The 20,703-nt window shown below is 41.3% G+C and overlaps 1 protein-coding gene across 1 annotated transcript in view; it reads left to right on the forward strand.

The window, feature by feature from the left end:
- PASD1 (PAS domain containing repressor 1) overlaps positions 1-20,039 on the forward strand; it is a 115,457-nt gene extending 95,418 nt beyond the window's left edge. Inside the window, exons 17-21 of the mRNA XM_082264609.1 lie at positions 2,149-2,307; positions 6,295-6,474; positions 15,961-16,400; positions 18,119-18,335; positions 19,186-20,039. Coding sequence (XP_082120735.1) covers positions 2,149-2,307; positions 6,295-6,474; positions 15,961-16,400; positions 18,119-18,335; positions 19,186-19,341 — 1,152 coding nt within the window. The 3' untranslated portion in view covers positions 19,342-20,039. The remainder of the gene's footprint in view (positions 1-2,148; positions 2,308-6,294; positions 6,475-15,960; positions 16,401-18,118; positions 18,336-19,185) is intronic.
- Positions 20,040-20,703: the final 664 nt, after the last annotated feature.

Raw genomic sequence — 20,703 nt, forward strand, 5'->3', positions numbered from 1 at the left:
GAACGTTTTGACTTTAATACGATTTGGATAGGATTTTCTTCACTATTATTTTTCTTTTCTTCTCTACATGTCCATTTTTTTAACTGTTAACTGAGTATTTTATCGCTAAAGAAGCAAGTTTATGAGAAATGAAGTTATAAGTGAGATCACCCAACCCTGTATCATAGGGGTTGTTCGGGTAAGGTGTTTGATGCCGGGGGAAGGGGCACTTTATTTAAATGAATTTGGTCTCTTGTGGGCATTTACAAGAGCATGGGTTAATGTGAGCACAATTAAAAGGATATTTAGCTACTGTATGTATATGTTTGTTTTGGATGCACTATTGAGTTTTTTATTTCTTGGAAGATATTGCCAAGAGGAGGATTCAGGACTTGAGGGTGGTTTTTAGGATGAATTTACAGTAAAACCTTGGATTGAGAGTAACTTGTTTTGAGAGCGCTTTGCAAGACAAGCAAAATTTTTTTATAAACTTTGACTTGATATACAAGCGATGTCTTGATATACAAGTAGCGTCACGTCCCAACTGAGTATAAAAGAGAAGAGAGGCGCCTCTAAGTGTAGCAATATGGTTACATTTAATGAAGGAACAACATTTAGCAACTCACATGGTTGATGATTAAAACAGGCACATCTAAGTATGCAGGTATCCAGGGTAAAGCTGTTCACATAGACTGTTCTCTGCACTGTCCTCGATGTCATCCCTTCTACACTGCGCTCCATGAGCGCTTCAAGCCTCGCTTTCAGATCGCTCTACCGCAGGGTAGTTTTCCCGGTCACGACTGCAGACTGACAGTGAGCAGGTGCAGAAGATGGTCTATGTGGACAGCTTTACCCCTGATACCTGCATACTTAGATGTGCCTGTTTTAATCATCAACCATGTGAGTTGCTAAATGTTGAATCTTCATTAAATGTAACCATATTGCTGCACTTAGAGGCGTCTCTCTTCTCTTTTATACTCTGTAGCTCCTGCTGGATTTTGCTTCTAATCTCCTTGTGGAGGCTGCCATTTGTAGATGGACATTTTATGGTTACACAGCCTATCACATTGACTTATGAATAAATGGTTGTGGAACGAATCATCTGAGTTTCTATTATTTCTTATGGGGATATTCGCTTTGATATAAGAGTGCTTTGGATTACAAGCATGTTTCCGGAACGAATTATGCTTGCAATCCAAGGTTTTACTGTATTTGGAATGAGATGTGCTACAAATTTTGTTTTACTGGTAAGAATATAGGCAGAAGGAGAGAATAAATCACGAGTCACTGTTGATTTCAAACGCATGTTGAATACACGCACATGTGAGCACAATCATAAAAATAATATAGATCAAACACTAATATTGAAGATATCATACTATATAAGTTTTCCTTTTTGGAAACACATGAGAGGAGATAAGAAGAAGAATAGAGAAGACACGGAGGGGTTGGAGAATAAAGCTTTATTGAACCCATTTACTTATGTTTGGGTCAGCTGATAAGGGCCTGGGAGATCGGAATTTTTGAACATACTTACCTGTTGAGGGATTGAAGTGATTGTCTTGGATATTTAAAGCGCTAGACTTTTTGGACTGATATCACTGGAACTCAACAGGTGGCGTCAATATGTTTTTCCAGCTGCTGGGGAGTTGTTTTGGGACACTTGTGCGCTAGTCAGTATTTAAACTAAGAGAAGGGAAGAACTGTGCTTTCTCTAATGTCTGTTTTATCCCACTTTGTTAAAATGTTACTTGTATTGTGTACTTGCAAGTTGCTCTTATAGTTAAAATTATCTAGGTTTTACCACAAATGCCCAAATTTTACACAGCGGATGTTTGTGCTGTCTTGTATTTGGGTCCATTCATTGTCTCTCTTTGAGATTTCTGTCTTTAAAAAACAAATTAGCTGGCAATGTTCAAATACACATTCTGACATGGCTTGTGATGCTTGTAATTTGTTTATTTGCAGAAGAAAGCATAGTTGTTATTTTTAGGTCTCTTTTTAATTGATCCACACACCTAAAGATCAAGTTGTGAGCTCCTTTCTGCTGCAGGGCAGGGTTTCTATTTTTCTGACTTTCTTGTTTTCGTATGTATGTGTATGTTCTGCTGGAATGCCTCTTCACATTACAAATTTCCCTTACACAGTACATTTGGGTTTACTTTACAGCCAGTGTATCACTACCCAGCCCAGTTGGGAATGGTGAACCAGCTCAAGGAGCAGTTGGAGGAGAGAACACGGATATTACAAGCAGACATCAAAACTCAGCAGGAAGAACTGCATGTTATTAAAGAACAGCTACAGCTAGTGCAAGACTCAAATCTGCAGGTATCTAATATGACCACAAGTGGTCTTTTTAAAACTCTAGAGATTCTGGTACCATCTCATGACAGCACACAGCTTCTGAAAGCAGGAGCTCTGCTGCCTGTCTCTAGAACTAACAACAGGCAAACCATTCTAGAAGGTTTGATGCCCCACAAAATAAACTGCATGTAGACCTGAGGGGTAGAGATTCCCATCATTCCACTGGCCATTTACTTAGTGGTGAACGCAATGGTAATAATACCCTTTCAGAATTTAGCACCCTCAAACAAATGCCATTGAACAGATCATTGGCTAGCTATAGGCATACAACGGTACTTTGGCATTACGGGCATAATTTTACTGCATGAAGAAAGATCTATTATCTAGCTGCCACCTAAAATGTATGCCAGCAAACATGTATGTTTCCTCAGTACACATATCATTGAGAGACATAACACTTCTGAAGTATTTCACTTAAAAAAACCCTCACTTTTTCTTTTCAATTTTGCTTAGTCTCGAGTATTGCTGTAAACCAGGGGTGTCCAACTTTTTGACTTTCCTGGGCCACATTGGAAGAAGAGGAACTGTCTTGGGCCACACATAAAATACACTAAAGCCTCCTACACACGCAACGATTGTTGGCCGTGAATTTTCGGCCAACGTCCGATCGGCCGATTGTCGGCTTGTTAGTATGATGCTTCCAACAACCGACTGTGACTTTTCGGCCGAACAAAATCTGGTGTGCATGCTGTAAAATTTTTGTTGGCCGTCAACAGAACGGCCGATTGTTCTTCAGTCAGTACAGATTTCAGCAGACAAAAATCAGATGAGCAAGACTGGGCATGCTCAGAGAAGAAAAAACACACGGAAAGTCAACCAGAACATGACATCACTTCTGAAGTTGGTTTTTGTTGGCCGAGAAAATTTGTGTGCAGTCTAGAGCACATTTCAACCAACACAACAACACTGGACAAAAGACGGCCGATCGGTCGGCCAACAATCGTTGCGTGTGTACAAGGCTTTACAATAAGCATAGCTAATGAGCAGAAAAAGTCGGGCAGATCACGAGTTAACAATCACTGATATAGATAATGTACCTATCTGAGTAATAAAACGTCATTTTTTTTTAATAGGGCAACATAAAACCAGTGAAATATTTGACAATACATCAATATCTGGTTTGAAGTCCAGTAAATAGACACTGTCAAGTTTTTCTCTGGTTGCATGTGTTTGCTAAGTGTAAAAACAATTTTACAAAAAATTCCTAAAAATCTAAATTTTTAAGTAAGTTTACAATTTTGTGTTGAGAACACACATAGCTGTCTTGGGCCGTAGGTTGGACACCCCTGCTTAGACACACATTTCCAGTACCTCCTTCAGTTCTGGCATCTAAAATACTTGGATTTTAGAGCTTTCAAGCTTGGTGACATACACTCACTGGCCACGTTATTAGGTACACCTTGTTAGCACCAGGTTGGACCCCTTTTGCCTTTAGAACTGCCTCAATTCTTGGTGGCATAGATTCAACAAGGTGTTGGAAACATTCCTCAGAGATTTTGGTCCATAGTGACATGATAGTATCAGGCAGTTACTGCAGATTTGTTGGCTGCACATCCATGATGCGATGGGACCTGGCCTTACACTCATGTTGATTTTCTTTTGTACCACCTGCCTCTCTCCTTTTTTCTTTGTTTCCTTGTATTAGTACTACCTCTATTCTCCCACTGGGCATTGTTGCCTATTTTTTCTGTTTGTTAATTTTTTGTTTTGCCACTCTATTGAATTTTAATGTATTTTTTGATTATATAACCAATGTGTTTTTGATCAAATTTGTGTCTGTTCACGTATGGGGTTTTACAATTAGATCTAATTATCTATTCTAATTATCTAATTATCTATTAATTGGCAAACTAACAACATGTGTTGCCAGGAGGGATTTATACACTATACATTGTGGCATTTTTTGTACATGATATTTGTAGTAAACAACGCCCACAAGGCTGAAATACATTTACATTTGCTACCTGACACTCTTTTATAGGTAATAAATACGGTAAATTCTGAGGATTTTAAAGACCAGCAAGGAGTTGCAGACTATCTCTTTTCATGAGTGCCATTGTAGCTGTGCGACTGCCTTTCGCACTCTGCAACTCTGGAAAACTCCCTCATCTTATTGGGTTTTATCACCTCATCTCTGCTTTATTTTATGACATCCATGATGCCAATTTCCCGTTCCACCACATCCCAAAGGTGCTCTATTGGATTGAGATGTGGTGACTGTGGAGGCCATTGGAGTACAGTGAACTCATTGTCATGTTCAAGAAAGCAGTTTGAGATTATTTGGGCTTTGTGACGTGGTGCATTATCCTGATGGAAATAGCCATCAGAAGATTGGTACACTGTAGTCATAAATAGATGGACATGGTCAGCAACAATACTCAGTTGGGAAGTTGCGATTAAACAATGCTCTATTGGTACTAAGGGGCCCAACATGTGCCAGGAAAATATTCCCCAGGCCATGACACCAACCCAGTGCATTACCACTAAAAACATTTATTAAAATATTAAAAAGTATACATTATACTCACAAAGCAGGTGTGAATATACGCACATCAATATGATATACATAAAATCTCCAAGGTAGCCAAGGAACCGCACGATGCTGAATGGTATTCAGTGTGCCGCATGAGGCTGCTGTAGCTAGGCTTACGCGTCCTTCCTCGGAGCAAAAAAAGTTGCTGCTGACATGCGGCACACTGCATACCATTCAGCACCACGCGGTTCCTTGGCTACCTTGGAGATATTATGTATATCATGTTGATGTGTGTATCTCAGCATGCCTATTATGTGAAGTCATACACTCACCGGCCACTTTATTAGATACACCTGTTCAATTGCTTTGTAACACAAATTGCTAATCAGCCAATCACATGGCAGCAACTCAATGCATTTAGGCATCTAGACATGGGGAAGATGACTTGCTGAAGTTCAAATGAAGCATCAGAATGGGGAAGAAAGGAGAGTTAAGTGACTTTGAACATGGCATGGTTGTTGGTGCCAGATGGGCTGGTCTGATTATTTGAAAAACTGCTGATCTACTGGGATTTTTACGCACAACCATCTCTAGGGTTTACAGAGAATGGTCCAAAAAGGAGAAAATATCCAGTTAGGGGCAGTTGTATGATGGAAAATGCCTTGTTGATGTCAGAGGTCATAGGAAAATGGGCAGACTAGTTTGAGATGAGAGAAAAAGGCAACAGTAACTCAAATAAGCACTAAATACAACCAAGGCATGCAGAATGCCATCTCTGAATGCACAACACATTGAACCTTGACGCAGATGTGCTACAGCAGCAGAAGACCACACCGGGTGCCATTCCTGTCAGCTAAGAACAGGAAACTGAGGCTACAGTTTGCACAGGCTCACCAAAACGTTGCCTGGTCTGATGAGTGGTGATTTCAGCTGCAACATTCAGATGATATTGTCAGAATTTGGCATAAACAACATGAAAGCATGGATCCATCCTGCCTTGTATCAAGGCTGGTAGTGGTGGTGTTATGTAGAACAATTCTCATGCGCTCGAGTGAAAATATGACGGAGGGAAGAGGGATACTTCAGACTTGAGTGGATAAAGCTGAGATCCTGTGATATCAGCATTATGTCCTATTAATCAGGTTACTTTGTATGTCACACTGTTAAGAGGACGCATGTGCACCTTGAAGCTCAGTGGCAGCAGCAACAGCTACCGTGGCACAGAAAAGTTGCTTTCCAGCTTGTTGGTAGTGGTACAGAATGCCTTAGTTTATGAGATATAGGGGAATTGTATAGTGGTGTGCTAGATAGCCAAACATACAGGGAGGTTAGTTTAAGCAAAACGTTTTTTTATTGATGATTTTTAAAACATTGTTAAGTTCCAATTCCACTTGAAGTCTTCAGTCAGCCTATGCTCACTCTAGACAGATAATGAATCCCAAAAGTCTCACACCTCCTTTGTTTTGTCTCCTGTGAAGATGTTGATGCAACAACCAATCCCTCCTGGATTTAATAATAATGTTCCGCAGACAGACCCAAGGAGGGTATCCCGCCAGCAGAATGTGGTCTCCATGCAAGGTCTAGAAATAGGAAAGAGTTCAAAACGTTTTTGTACATCTCAAATACCCACGAGTCACCAGTATGTGACCACCAGTCAGGTAATTCATGTTTTTGTGCATCTTAAATACCAATGATTTATCAATATGTGACCAGCAGTTTATTAACTAACAATACCCATGATTCATCAGTATGTGACCACCAGTTAGGAAATTATTGTTTTTGTGCATCTCAATTACCCACAAGTCACCAAAATGACAACCAATCAGGTAAATTATTAGCTACATCAAATTCCAGAACAAACTTCATAATACTGTCCATAATACTTATAATGCAACCTAAGCTCTTGGATTGTGTTTAACAGATCTTTACTGTTTCACATAAGATAGACTCGTTGTTAAATTGACAATTAGAGCCGGTCCACACTAGCGCGACTTGTCAGGCGACTTGTCAGCCTGACAAGTTGCGCTTCCTCGTGGTCCACTGACCGCGTACAGGACCCGTTCTAATAGGAGCAACACAAGTCGCTCCGACTTAGAAAAAGGGTCCTGTACTACTTCGGGGCGACCTCTGAGCGACTTGCATAGACTTCCATTATGTGAAGTCCCTGCAAGTCGCTCTGAAGTCGTGGTGCATGGTAATGCACAAGTCGCCCCCGAAGTAGTAAGGAGCCGTGTTGCCTTAGTGTGAACCGACTCATAATTATCTATTTTAAACCTAGTTACTTGTCAGGAACATTTTCCTAGGGATTCCCTCACTTTGGAGTCCTCTCACGTCCTCACTCTCACGTCCTGATTTGGCTATGGGACAAGAAGTGAAGGGAAATCTCCACTATGGGACACAGATGGCAAACAAAAACTGTCAGGAGTTATAACCCTCCTATATTCTATCCAACATTTAAAAAAAAAAGGTTTTGCCTTTACCAAACATTTTGTATATTGGAGCTTACCAGATCTTAGATAAGGTTGCCGCACAGGCTGGACTTTAAACAAGTCTACCATTGTTTATCCGCATAACATGGTGAAATGATAGGACTGGTAGTGTACAGAAGAGAGATAACATTGTTTATGCTGTCTTTTCAGCTCACAGGAAGTGACAAGGCCACTGCATTTCTGGCAAGATCAACAGCTATTTTCTGTACTTGCTAAAAATGTTCTTAGTCTGAAAAATGAAAATTCCTGCCCACATTTAAGGACCGGTAAACTACAATACCTTACATTTTTGTTTTAAGGTTTAGATACTCTTTAAAACAGCCATAATAATACAATAGTATAGCTCTACCCCCCACATGGGTTGCAAATGACTGGGTTCCCACCTCGTCCACAGCCAGGCAACAAGCATTTTTCCACACTTTCTCCAGTCACAAGGAACAGTCTTTGAGCTTGGTTTTTGTTGTTTTATTAGGAGTAATAACTTGGATGGGGAATAGCATTTATAAGATGCCCAACTTGATAGCAACAAATCCAGGGACAACTTCCTCCCTATGTACAACTCCAGATTTGTCTCACTCCTGACCGTTGAACAGTCTCTGATTGAAAAGATGCAAAATCCCCTTAGGGACTAGGAACTCTAGAAAGAATCAAAAAGTGTTGTAGACTGCATTCCGTAGTGCTTTCAACTCCCTTATAGATACTGGTACCAGTTCTACTAACTGCAGGTGATGTCAGCCCACCTGGCTGCTTCTTTACCAGCCTACCCGGCTGCCTCTTTGCCAGTCTGCCCGGCTGCCTCTTCACCAGCCTATCTGGCTGCCCCAGAAATCTCCCAGGGTAAGGTTAATGAAAGATTTAGGCACAACACTATTTTCTAGAGAGTATCTTCCCTAGTGAGTCCCTGACCATGCTAATGTACTCACACTGTCCTCCTTGCACTCCCGCTGCCACTTAGGAAAGATTCCTTTCAAACCACTCTGCTTTCAGGATCCTCCCAAGTCAGCCCAAGCTTCAGGCCAAGGTAGAGCAGCCACCCACCCCAGCAGGGGTTTTACTTAAGGGCCACCAACAGTCTCCTCAGCACTCCATCTATATCTTCCACCAGACATCCTAGCTAGCATGATTCATCCATATTTAAGGGCTGGCTCAGACACCTTGTCAGGCCCACTGCCTGGGGATTGGCTTAGCTCCCCTAAGTGTGCAGATCAACCCTCTTGGCCTCTGCCTTCCAGTTTCTAGAATTTCTCTAAACTCCCAGAACCAGGGGGAGGCACCAGAGACCTGCCTGTATGAGTCATCCAGCCCTGACCTAAAGTAAACCCATGACCCAAGTAAGACTCACAAGTTAAGCATGTTGCAAAACTTACATTTTCCTGCACTCAGACTAGTAGCACACTAGAGTGTGCTACAATAGTTTATGGGAAGCACTTAATCTGAAGGATGGTAATTATGTTTCCAGAATACTGTAAATGTCAGTGGCTATCAGTCCCATTATTGTTTTTTGGGGTTGATTAAGGTGATGACCCAATTGTGCTACTACTATGCTGTTAATAACATTTCTAGACATGCACATAAAATTAAAAACCTGATAATGTACTTATTTTCAAACATCAACGACTATTGGGTAAACTAGGCCTACCAGAGGCACCTGGCAGTATTTTTCTATGTAGCTGTTGTTCAGGAAGTCAGCTATGAGTAGGAATATATCATTTGTAAAGGTCTGGCTGTTCAGATAATTTTTGTTTTATGAGATTTTTTGAGTTTTATCAAAAGAAACCCATTATGAAAAGCATACTTGGGCCGACATTGCTGATCTTCTGTAAAAAAAAATGTTAACTTCTGCGCCAAAGATCCTTATGTGCAAATGTGATACCCTTGCTGCTAAACCAAAAAAACGTTGAGTGCATGACACACATGTGCCGTGTACTATAGATAAATATGGGCGCTAGGTATCCTAAGTTCATATACAGTGGGTACGGAAAGTATTCAGACCCCCTTACATTTTTCACTCTTTGTTATATTGCAGCCATTTGCTAAAATCATTTAAGTTCATTCTTCTTCCTCATGAATGTACACATAGCACCCCATACTGACAGAAAAACACAGAATTGTTGGCATTTTTGCAGATTTATTAAAAAAGAAAAACTGAAATATCACATGGTCCAAAGTATTCAGACCCTTTTCTCAGTATTTAGTAGAAGCCCCCTTTTGATCTAATACAGACAGGAGTCTATTTGGGAAAGATGCAACAAGTCTTTCACACCTGGATTTGGGGATCCTCTGCCATTCCTCCTTTCAGATCCTCTCCAGTTCTGTCAGGTTGGATGGTAAACGTTGGTGGACAGCCATTTTTAGGTCTCTCCAGAGATGCTCAATTGGGTTTAAGTCAGGACTCTGGCTGGGCCATTCAAGAACAGTCACGGAGTTGTTGTGAAGCCACTCCATTATTTTAGCTGTGTGCTTAGGGTCATTGTCTTGTTGGAAGGTAAACCTTCGGCCCAGTCTGAGGTCCAGAGCACTCTGGAGAAGGTTTTTGTCCAGGATATCCCTGTACTTGGCCGCATTCATCTTTCCCTCGATTGCAACCAGTCGTCCTGTCCCTGCAGCTGAAAAACACCCCCACAGCATGATGCTGCCACCACCATGCTTCACTGTTGGGACTGTATTGGACAGGTGATGAGCAGTGCCTGGTTTTCTCCACACATACCGCTTAGAATTAAGGCCAAAAAGTTCTATTTTAGTCTCATCAGACCAGAGAATCTTATTTCTCACCATCTTGGAGTCCTTCAGGTGTTTTTTTAGCAAACTCCATGCGGGCTTTCATGTGTCTTACACTGAGGAGAGGCTTCCGTCGGGCCACTCTGCCATAAAGCCTTCTTTACCTCTCTCACCAAGGCTCTTCTCCCCCGATAGCTCAGTTTGGCCGGACGGCCAGCTCTAGGAAGGGTTCTGGTCATCCCAAACGTCTTCCATTTGAGGATTATGGAGGCCACTGTGCTCTTAGGAACCTTAAGTGCAGCAGAAATCTTTTTGTAACCTTGGCCAGATCTGTGCCTTGCCACAATTCTGTCTCTGAACTCTTCAGGCAGTTCCTTTGACCTCATGATTCTCATTTGCTCTGACATGCATTGTGATCTGGAAGGTCTTATATAGACAGGTGTGTGGCTTTCCTAATCAAGTCCAATCAGTATAATCAAACACAGCTGGACTCAAATGAAGGTGTAGAACCATCTCAAGGATGATCAGAAGAAATGGAAAGCACCTGAGTTAAATATATGAGTGTCACAGCAAAGGGTCTGAATACTTAGGACCATGTGATATTTCAGTTTTTCTTTTTTAATAAATCTGCAACAATGTCAACAATTCTGTGTTTTTCTGTCAGTATGGGGTGCTATGTGTACATTCATGAGGAAGAAGAATGAACTTAAATGATTTTAGCAAATGGCTGCAATAAATCAAAGAGTGAAAAATTTAAGGGGGTCTGAATACTTTCCGTACCCACTGTATACAACCTATTATAAACTTGAAAACAACCGAAAATAAAATTGGCATAACACAATCGTTTAGAAAATAAATGTCCATATAGCTATCCGCTGCAAAGAAGAGTCCAATTTTGTGACTTATGGTGAATGTGCACCTCTAAACTGTGCTCAAATCATACAGTCATTAGTGCTCTATGACATGTGTCTTCATGATTCTCACCAACTCTTATCACACTGGCACTCACCAGGCACTTAGACCAAAATATTGTGTGGGTCAGCTTACACTCTAGTAGACAGTGACAACCTCCGGTACTCCATTCCTCTCCTTTCTATCTGAGCTCTCGATATGCAGATACAACATGCTCCTCATAGCACAACCTGATTTATTGGTATGAAATGATAAAATACAAGGTGCAAAATAAAATAAAACTCACAGAGTTATATGCCCAAGCTGGCTCCCAGCAATTTCAGAGGTGTATGCATTATCGCTGGCCGCCTCCTCCCCCCATGGAGGTTCAGGGTACCTTCCAACTGGCAGAAGTTCTGTCAGAAACCACGTAATCCCTCTTTTCCATGCGTCGTCATAATAGCGTCATTAGAAGGCTGGGGACGTGGCCAATCAGGGTACGATACCCTCCTTCTGTCTTGAGCTGTAGAAAGATGAACTCCCTCATTCCCAGTATGGCATATAACGTATATGACACTGCTGGAATCGCTGCTTACACTTTCAATCAATTCAATAAAATCACTGGTAATACATTCAATAAAAAAATATGATATAAAAGTAATACAAAAAAATATATGCACCATAACAGACAAATTTAGATCTTCATCATAATCTTGTAAACTAATCCCTATTTCACCCAATAAATATATCAGTAGGATACTTTTTTACTTTTTTTACTAACTTATTGCCAAATTCTATCACCCTCTTTTATCCTAATAAATTCCCATATAAATACCTTAATAATCCGATCCATCTGGACTTGACTTAGATAAAACATAATCAATTTATATTTATCTGATCTCTATCTATTATCTCTACCCTTGATCTTTGCAGATAGCATAAGGTATCCATTAAATTCTTAGCGCCATCTAGTTGCCTTTAAAACCAACAATCTTTCCCCACTATCTAAAATTTATACATTAAGAGCTTTTTGTTATTAGTATTAGTTATAAAACAATTAATATCTAAATGAATATTTAACCCCCAGGAGTCAAAGTATACATTTCCCATATCCACCACAATTCATTTTTTGAAATAGCTTTAAGAGCACTAATGTCTGCATGATTTGAGCACAGTTTGGAGGTGCACATTTACCATAAGTCACAAAATTGGACCTAATTGTGGTATGCCAATGTTATTTTCATTTGTTTTCAGATTTATAATAAGTTGTATATATGAACTTAGTATACTTAGCTCCCATACTTATCTATAGTACATTACTGATTTTCTAAAATTGCCAGCCACCTGGCTGTTTCTGGTGTCAATGACATCTGAGTTGCTGACCCAAAAAAAGGAAGCATGCAGCAAGTGAACTTCTGATCTGCATGCTTTTTTAGGTCAGTGACTCTGAAAGTATTAACCACTTGCCGACCGCCGCACGACTATCTACGTGGGCGGTCAGCCCCTCACAGGCAAAGTGACGTAGGTCTACGTCGCTCGCCTGTGAGGGTTTAGGGAGCGAGCGCGCGCCGCCGGAGGCGCGCTCCCGCTCCCGCGTGGTCACGGACCCCCCCGCGCGCGTGACCGGCGGACCCGATCGCCGCCGGCCACTCTGCGATCGGCGGGGGAGAGGGAGATAGTCAGGCAGCTTGTGTAAACAAGCTGCCTGTCATTCTCCTCTCTGTATGAGAGCTGATCACATGGATCTACTATGTAGATCCATTGATCACTCTGCATACAGTTGAAGCCACAGCCAATCACAGTTAGAATCACGCCCCTAGGGACACACACAGCCCCTCCCTCTCAAATAAAGTTAACCCCTTCACTACCAGTGCATTTTTACAGTAACAGTGCATATGTATAGCACTGATTACTGTAGAAATGTCACTGGTAACCCCAAAAGTGTCAAAAATGTCAGTCAAGGGTCCGATCTGTCCGCCGCAATGTCGCAGTACCGCAAAAAAAATCGCAGATCGCCGCCATTACGCGTTAAAAAAAAAAACAACAAAAATGACAAAAATCTTTCCCTTTGTTAGTAAACGCAATAACTTTTGCGCAAACCAATCAAAATACGCTTTTTGCGATTTTTTTTACCAAACATAGGTAGCATAAAACAAATTGGCCGAAAATATTAAAAAATTTTGATTTTTACATTTTTTTTTGGGGGAATTTCATATAAAAAAAAGGGAAAAATATTGCTATTTTTGCAAAATTTACGCTCTTTTTTTGTTTATAGCGCGTGATCAAAAAATCGCACAGGTGATCAAATACCACCAAAAGAAAGCTCTGTTTGTGGGAAAAAAAGGACGCCAAATTCGTTTCGGTACAGCGTCGCACGACCGCGCAATTGTCCGTTAAAGTCACGCAGTGCCGAATCGCAAAATGCCCTCTGGTCGTTTAGCAGCCAAATCCTCCGGGGCTTAAGTGGTTAAAATAGTTGGATCAAAAGCTTTACAGTTGATCCTGAAGTTAGTAGCAGCAAGTCTACCACAATGACTTACAGCAAGCACTTGCTTTTCCCTGAAATAATCATGCATATATTTGTCTACAATTTTTGCCTGCTAAAGGTGAATATAGAAAATTTAAATAAAATTCTTTCTACTGTGTAAAAATTAAGAAATACTGTGGCTATGTGAAATGTAAATTGCAAATCACCTAACTAACCAATGAAGCTGATCATTGAAGCTTTGGTAATTTTATTTTGATTGCTTTCAAATTAATAATGACATTATAATAAGGGCCTGGAGGAAATGCATGGAGGATTTTTGTGTGCATTACTATAGCTGATAAGCGCTGCTACTGACTATGACTCATTTCTTTATAACAAATCACTACTTCTTGACTTGCAGAAAAAAAGAGAACATTTAGAATACGATAGTCTTGCAATGCTGTATTTGTATTTCTCGGTGGGGATGTTGTGTTCAGGTTAATGTGCAGTGTTAGTTTTCCGCCACACATAGCGTTTTGCTTTTAGGCCAAAAAGTTTAATTTTGGCCTCATCTGACCAGAGCAACTTCTTCCACATGTTTGCTGTGTCCCCCACATGGCTTCTCGCAAACTGAACTTCCTATGCCTTTCTTTCAACAATGGCTTTCTTCTTGCCACTCTTTCAAAAAGACCAGATTTGTGGAGTGCACGACTAGTAGTTGTCTAGTGGACAGATTCTCCCACCTGAGGTGTGGATCTCTGCAGAGTTACCATGAGCTTCTTGGCTTCTTCTCTGATTATTGCTCTCCTGTCAGTTTAGGTGGACGGCTATGTCTTGGTAGGTTTGCAGTTGTGCCATACTCTTTCCATTTTTGGGATATTTTTATAACCCACCCGGCTTTAAACTTCTCCACAACTTTATCCCTGACCTGTCTGATGTGTGTCCTGGCCTTCATGATGCTGTTTGTTCACTAAAGTTCTCTAACAAACCTCTAGGGGCTTCACAGAACAGCTGTATTTATAGTGAGATTAAATTACACACAGGTGGACTCTATTTGCTAATTAGGTGACTTCTGAAGGCAATTGTTTCCACAAGATTGTAGTTAGGGGTATCAGAGTAAGGGGGCTGAATATAAATGCATGCCACACTTCAAAATTGTGCTACTTTGTGTTGGTCTTTTACATAAAATCCCTATAAAATACATTTATGTTTGTCAAGGGGTATGAATACCTTTTCAAGGCACTGTATATATTTCAGTCTACAGATTATTTTAACAGGAGTTAACTGCTATGTTTGCATCTTTTTTAAATGACAGTTTGAAATGCCCAGATCTGTAACGGGTTTACTTGCCAAATATTTCTCCACTGTAGATTCTGAAAAACACAAGGCAGTATGTGATTCAGATGGCTCATGTAGCGCACACCACGTAGAAGCCACTGGTGAAATGGGATCCCCACACTGCACAGCCAGGCACACTGAATCTTCACAGTCTCCCAGAGTCAGAAACCAGTACAGCACTTTGTTTTGTTATTTTATTGAGGGGGTAAAACTTGGATGGGGAATGGGAATAATTTGGGATGCCCACTTGACTTCAGAAACTCTACAGGGACAACTTTCCAATATACAGTCTATATACACCCCTCTGCTTCCTCTAGCACACTTGCTTGCAGGACTTCCCTGACACTCTTGACAAACAAAATTATTCTGACACGGCACTCTGTCAGATCTTAGAGCAACAGCCTTTTATAAGCAGGAACTGGAGGCCCCTTTAAAGGTGTAGCAAAGGTCTGTGTCCAGCTTTTATCCCTGGGGCTACTGATCCCAGAACCACCTTTTCAGGCACTGCCAGCCCACCTGGCAGCAGCTGCCCACTTTCACTAGCCCTCCTGGCTACTTCTACTCTGTCTTCCAGACTGACACCACAGTCCTACCAGTCTGCTCACTCACCAGCCCACCCAACTGACTCCCTTGGAGACTCCTGGATGTGTTGACCTGCTCCCTGCTGTCCTCTCCTTGCTCCTGTGCCTCTAGATAGGATTTCCTCTGTGCGTTGTAGAAGGTCCCTCCAGCACCCAAACCCCAGGCCTGAGGTCACCCCCCAAGACTAGGGGGCACCCACAAGAACCACTAACAGCCTTTTCAGCGCTCCTTTTCCATCTTCCACTCGATTGCCCCTGCTGGCATGACTAATGAGTACTTAAGAGGTGGCCTGCCTCCTGGCAGCCTATTTTGCTTGAGATTGGCTGGGGCCCTCATGGCTATTCCAAGCAGCTCCTCCTAGACTCCGCCCTCTACTTCCAGAAGCTTCTCCAAGGTTTGAGAAAGTAGGGGGAGTTACCAGAGATGCTGCTTGATGAGTCATCCAGCCTCCATGACTCACTCAGTTCTGACCCAGATTAAACTCAGGCCTGGCTCTCAGCCAGGCCACATTTTCCTACACCAACAACTATGTACACCTAGCTAGAGGGTGCTATACTAGCAACCTCACAAAACCAAAATATTAAATGTAACAATAAATATTTTTTAATTTACGTAATTAAAAATGTATTGACTGTTTTCCTTATTTTGCATGGATGAAGAACACAACACACCAGCAACATTCACAACCTCAGCAACTCCATCATCAACAAGTACAACAACAAGCACAACACCAGCATCAGCAAGTGCAACAAGTACAGCAACACCAGCAAGTACAACAAGCACAACAGCAGCTACAGCACCAGCAACAACTGCACCAGCTGCAACAGCAGCAGCATCAACAACAGCTACAGAAACAGCAGCTGCACAAACAGCAGCAGCTACAGAAAAACCAGCAACAGCTACAAAGGCATCAACGGTTAATAAGAGGAAATCAGACACAGCAGACAGCTATGCCTTTACAGACTCATGGTAACATTGTGATGCCACTGTACAACAACACAATGATGTTTTCACAAGCTCACCCTTCTGCTGCCTCCTCGAGGATTCCTGCTGAAACTGGAGACAGACCACAGCCGCCTGAATATAGCCAGCATATGAGGTATGATCAGTAAAGCTTTTAGAACTAGGCTGCATTTTTAAGATTTAGAATTGTTCAAGAGGTAAATGTTTTTATAGTCTGGTTTAAGAATGAGGTTCTCTTGTCTGTCATGCATGAGCTGAGAATATGTCTGCTATGAGGTGAGAAACAATATGGCATCAGTGTTTGCACTAGAAACTTAGTCAATAGCTCAATATCCTATAAAGTAGCATTTAACAACTCCTCTTTTCCATGCTTGTTCTGAAATGCCCAGGTCTGTGACAGGTTTACTTGCCAAATGTTTCTCTACTGGAGTTTCTTAGAACAAAAGCAGGGCAGTGTTCTTAAACACCCTGAAACAATTGGCCACAGGCTTTTGGAACAAGGGCCAGACGTTCAAGGTATAAAGACAAAATACCGTCATCTTGAGAAGGAAAAGCATGCGGTGCGCAAAATGCACTTTGGGAATTGTGGGTATGGCCAGATTGTGGTAATGGTGGGCAGGGCTTCAAATTAAAGCTGAAATAAAACCTGAATATATGCTGGTATAGGTAAAGAGAGAGTAAAGCATAGAGTTCAGGGGTCAGATTTAGGTAACGCACAGAGGTCAGGAGTCAGAAGTTAGGGCCCTTTCACACGGGCGCTCCGTATGTCCGCAAATCAATTTATTTTTTTTGGGGATGATTTACGGACATAATGTAAGTCTATGGCATTGCGGATGTCAGCGGAATACCATCCGCTGACATCCGATTTTCTTCCTTTCAGTTCTGTTCCATTTTTTGGAACGGAACAGAACCCTATTTTTCCTCCGTTCAAAAAACGGAAAGGAAGCAAAATCGGATGTCAGCGTGAAAAAAAAAAGTCCCGCAGCGGAGCAAAAAAACGGAGCAGCCGTGTGAAAGAAGCCTAAGTGTAAACAATGCAGTGTGCTGGCTCCAATTCACATTACACTACGCAATCCAAAACAGCACAGCTGGAGCTGTCTGCAGGTGCTCAATAATATGGATCACCATGCACACACTGGCAGCTCTAGCAGTTCTACTTTGGATAGATGCTTTTGTGGCTTAAATTGGACCCTTTGCATTACAATCCGCTGCCTGAAGGGAATTGTCCCTTTCAGGGACAATTCTCTCAGGGACAGACTTGTTATGACAAAGATGGATGGTAGCCTTACCCTCTTATCCTTTTAATGAATAATAGAGCATCCAGCAAAGGAGTTTTACACCCCAAAAAGTGTTGCCTCAGTAACAGAATGCTTTGACCAAGGAAGTGGAAGGGTAGGAACTCCACCCTCTCTGGGCTGCAAGATGCCACGTTCTGAAGAATGTGACAATGTATCTTCTTGCCTATCCATGGATGTGCCACAGCTATCTCTAGCGGTTTTATTTTCCCTATACATTTGAGGTCATTTGAAAGAATGCCCCTTACAGTGGTGGCCAGTGGAAGAATGCCACCCTATAGACAGCCAAAAAGATCACTGGAGTCATGCCATGGGCTTTAACAAGTGGCTTTGGCCCAGGAACTGTGCAGGCACCATTAGCTGAGATGTTAGGTAACCACTGCTCACAGAACTTTGGCTGAGAATGGCTGCTATAGAAAGCTATACAAATACCAAAGAATGCAGCAAGCAAAGTCCCTAAGAGAGTAGCCTTGGGTATGCTAAAAGTTCATCTACTCATGTCAAAACTCAAGTTATTATAACACATACATTTCTTTTTTTTTGTTTTGTTTCTTGACAGGTTTGTCCAGGATCCACAAATGCGGCCTCACTCATTACAGATGCAGCCAGTCACTTCCAGCAACAATAGCAACACAGTGATTTCCTCTCATCCTGCCCCAGTCTATAGCCCCTCTGTCATGATCCCCCAGACCAGGTTTACCCAACAGCAGACCCATCCAGCAGTTCACCTACAACACTGCCAACAGCAACAGGTCCAGCCACATCTGTATCTTCAGGTAAATTACTTCATGCATTTATTATTTAATAAGGCAACACGAATACTGTGTATTTTGCGCTGGTATAGTTATTAAAGTGCAACAAAAACCAGTACCTTTTTTTTTCCAAGCAACCAATAATAACCCAGTGGTCACTGTTCATTTTCTAATTATTCTAAAACACTAAAACTTGAAACATTAAATATGACTGGTTACTATTTTCATTAAATTACACTGAAGAACATTTATTAGAATGTTTTGCTGTAATCTATAATAACCAATATTCACAGTCAGACTTCATATTTCTACAGTTTCCTATAGTCCTAAAATTACTAGAATTATAAATATTTTTCTATCTAAATTGAAAACTAACCTCGCTCCCCGTATCCCCAGATATAAAACAGTGGAAGCCCACTTAGGTACCTCTGCACTCTAGCCTGCGATTGCCAACTTCAGTCAATTACTGCAATGTGATTAACCCAGTAAGAAAGTAATATAGAGACACTTTAGTTGCTGTAGGTGACACAGGCATTTTTTTTTTTTTTTTTTGCTTTTGTTGTTTGTTTTGTTTTTTACCTTTATAGATAGCATTGAATACAAATTGTGTGTTTTTACATCCTAATAAAGAAGGCCTATTGCATGCATACCATATTCATATTACCCATGCTTATTAAAAAAAAAAAAAGCAACTGTACTGGAATTATGAAAAGTGGAGCTAACAAGATAATTGCTTATATCAACCAATCACATTTCAACATTTAACTATAGGAAGGAATCTGGTTTGATTTTTGTTCATTGTGTTGTATAGGTTAATTTTTGTAAACCAGCATAGTTATTGACTGATTTTATAAATGTTCTTTTTGTGTCTCAGATGCAGACGTCTGATTCCATGCAAACAAGCCAGTCTCAACGGAATTACCAGCAACCCCACATTCCTCAGCAGAACACCATGGGTTATTTTCTGCATCCTCAGCAACAAAGTCAGTCTGGAAACCTGTCTGACCTACCTGAGATGCAGCTCCCGTAGTGCACCAGGATGGAAGAAGAACTCTTGGACTATAGTTGTACAACAGTAATGCATACTGAAGGGGCGTGAGAAGCCCAATGTCTATAGCACTCCCGGCCCTCTGATGAAGGGCTCAGAGCTAGAAGTGATTATGAAAGCACTAAGACTGAAAGATGAGGGCCAAATCAGAATGGAGCAAGGATAAAAGCAAGAAACACATTTTGATGATATGATAGATTTCCAGCTGCCTTTAAGTAGAACCAAGATTTTCTGTGAGTCCTTAAGTTATATATAAGTACACCAAAGTGTTTGTCAGGGGCTACATATGAATCTGCCAAAGCTCAGACAGTGTTCTGATTTATGAAGATCCTTTTCCAGTAAAACAAGTGTATTATATAGGTATGGGGCTGATAATCTACGTAACCTATGAATGGTGTAGAACAGAGCATAATGGGTCATGTTTGATACTTATATTTATATGGTTTAAATAATCTCAGGCACTGTTGCTCTGTTTACTGAAGATGTACCTTATTGTTTCAAAGTTCAAGATATATGTACATCTAAAGTGATGTTAAATCTCTCCTTAAAGTAAAAGAGTGGCTACTATTAAGACATGAAACTGACACTTACAGTCAATAACAGGTTCATCTGGGGGCCTGCACATTGGCTTCCTTTCCATGTATAATGCTTAGGAGGCCTCAGGCACTTGAGTGATGTGTTGTGCAGTTCTGTGGTCACCAGCTTTGGCCCACTTCTCTATTAGCCTATCATGGTAATGACTGGCCTCGCCTACCTGTAGTGAGGGGCAGGTAAAAGCTGGTGACCACAAATCTGCCCACTCTTTGAATATTAGTGTTCCATTCGATTCTATTATCAGGGCTTTCAGGGGACCCTACATGGAAGGAAGCCACCCTGAGGTGTCTGCTGTTGATGAAAGTAGCAGTGTAACATTTTAATAGGAGCCACATGCTTACTTAAAGCCAAACTTTGGGTGCAGTTACCCTCACAGGTTTCCAACAGGTACATTTTTTAGTTCCCTGGAAGACTTTGCTGTCACGCTGGTATACTTCTATCTCCTGCAAATCAGTTTGTTTACATGCTTGAGGAAGTACAGTGGAAACTGTACCCTTTGACCACTCAAGATGTAAGCACTTCAGGTCTCGTAGAGACCAGCACTATGGTTGTGTATCTGTCCCCTTCTCCTTCAGGCCATGCACAAAACAGAGCCTGGGGCCGTGTGTTTCTTGAATGGTGAGTGGAGACATGATCGTAGCAGGGAGGTCCTCCCGAAGAACAAGAATGTTTGCTTGATGGAAACATTTTTGAGTTTAATAGGAGTATATTTAATATGGTATAGTAAGCAAAGATGCAAATGGTAACTAG

The sequence above is a fragment of the Pelophylax lessonae genome, assembly GCF_965119305.1.
Source record: "Pelophylax lessonae genome assembly, chromosome: 7".
NCBI classification, from domain to species: Eukaryota; Metazoa; Chordata; class Amphibia; order Anura; family Ranidae; genus Pelophylax; species Pelophylax lessonae.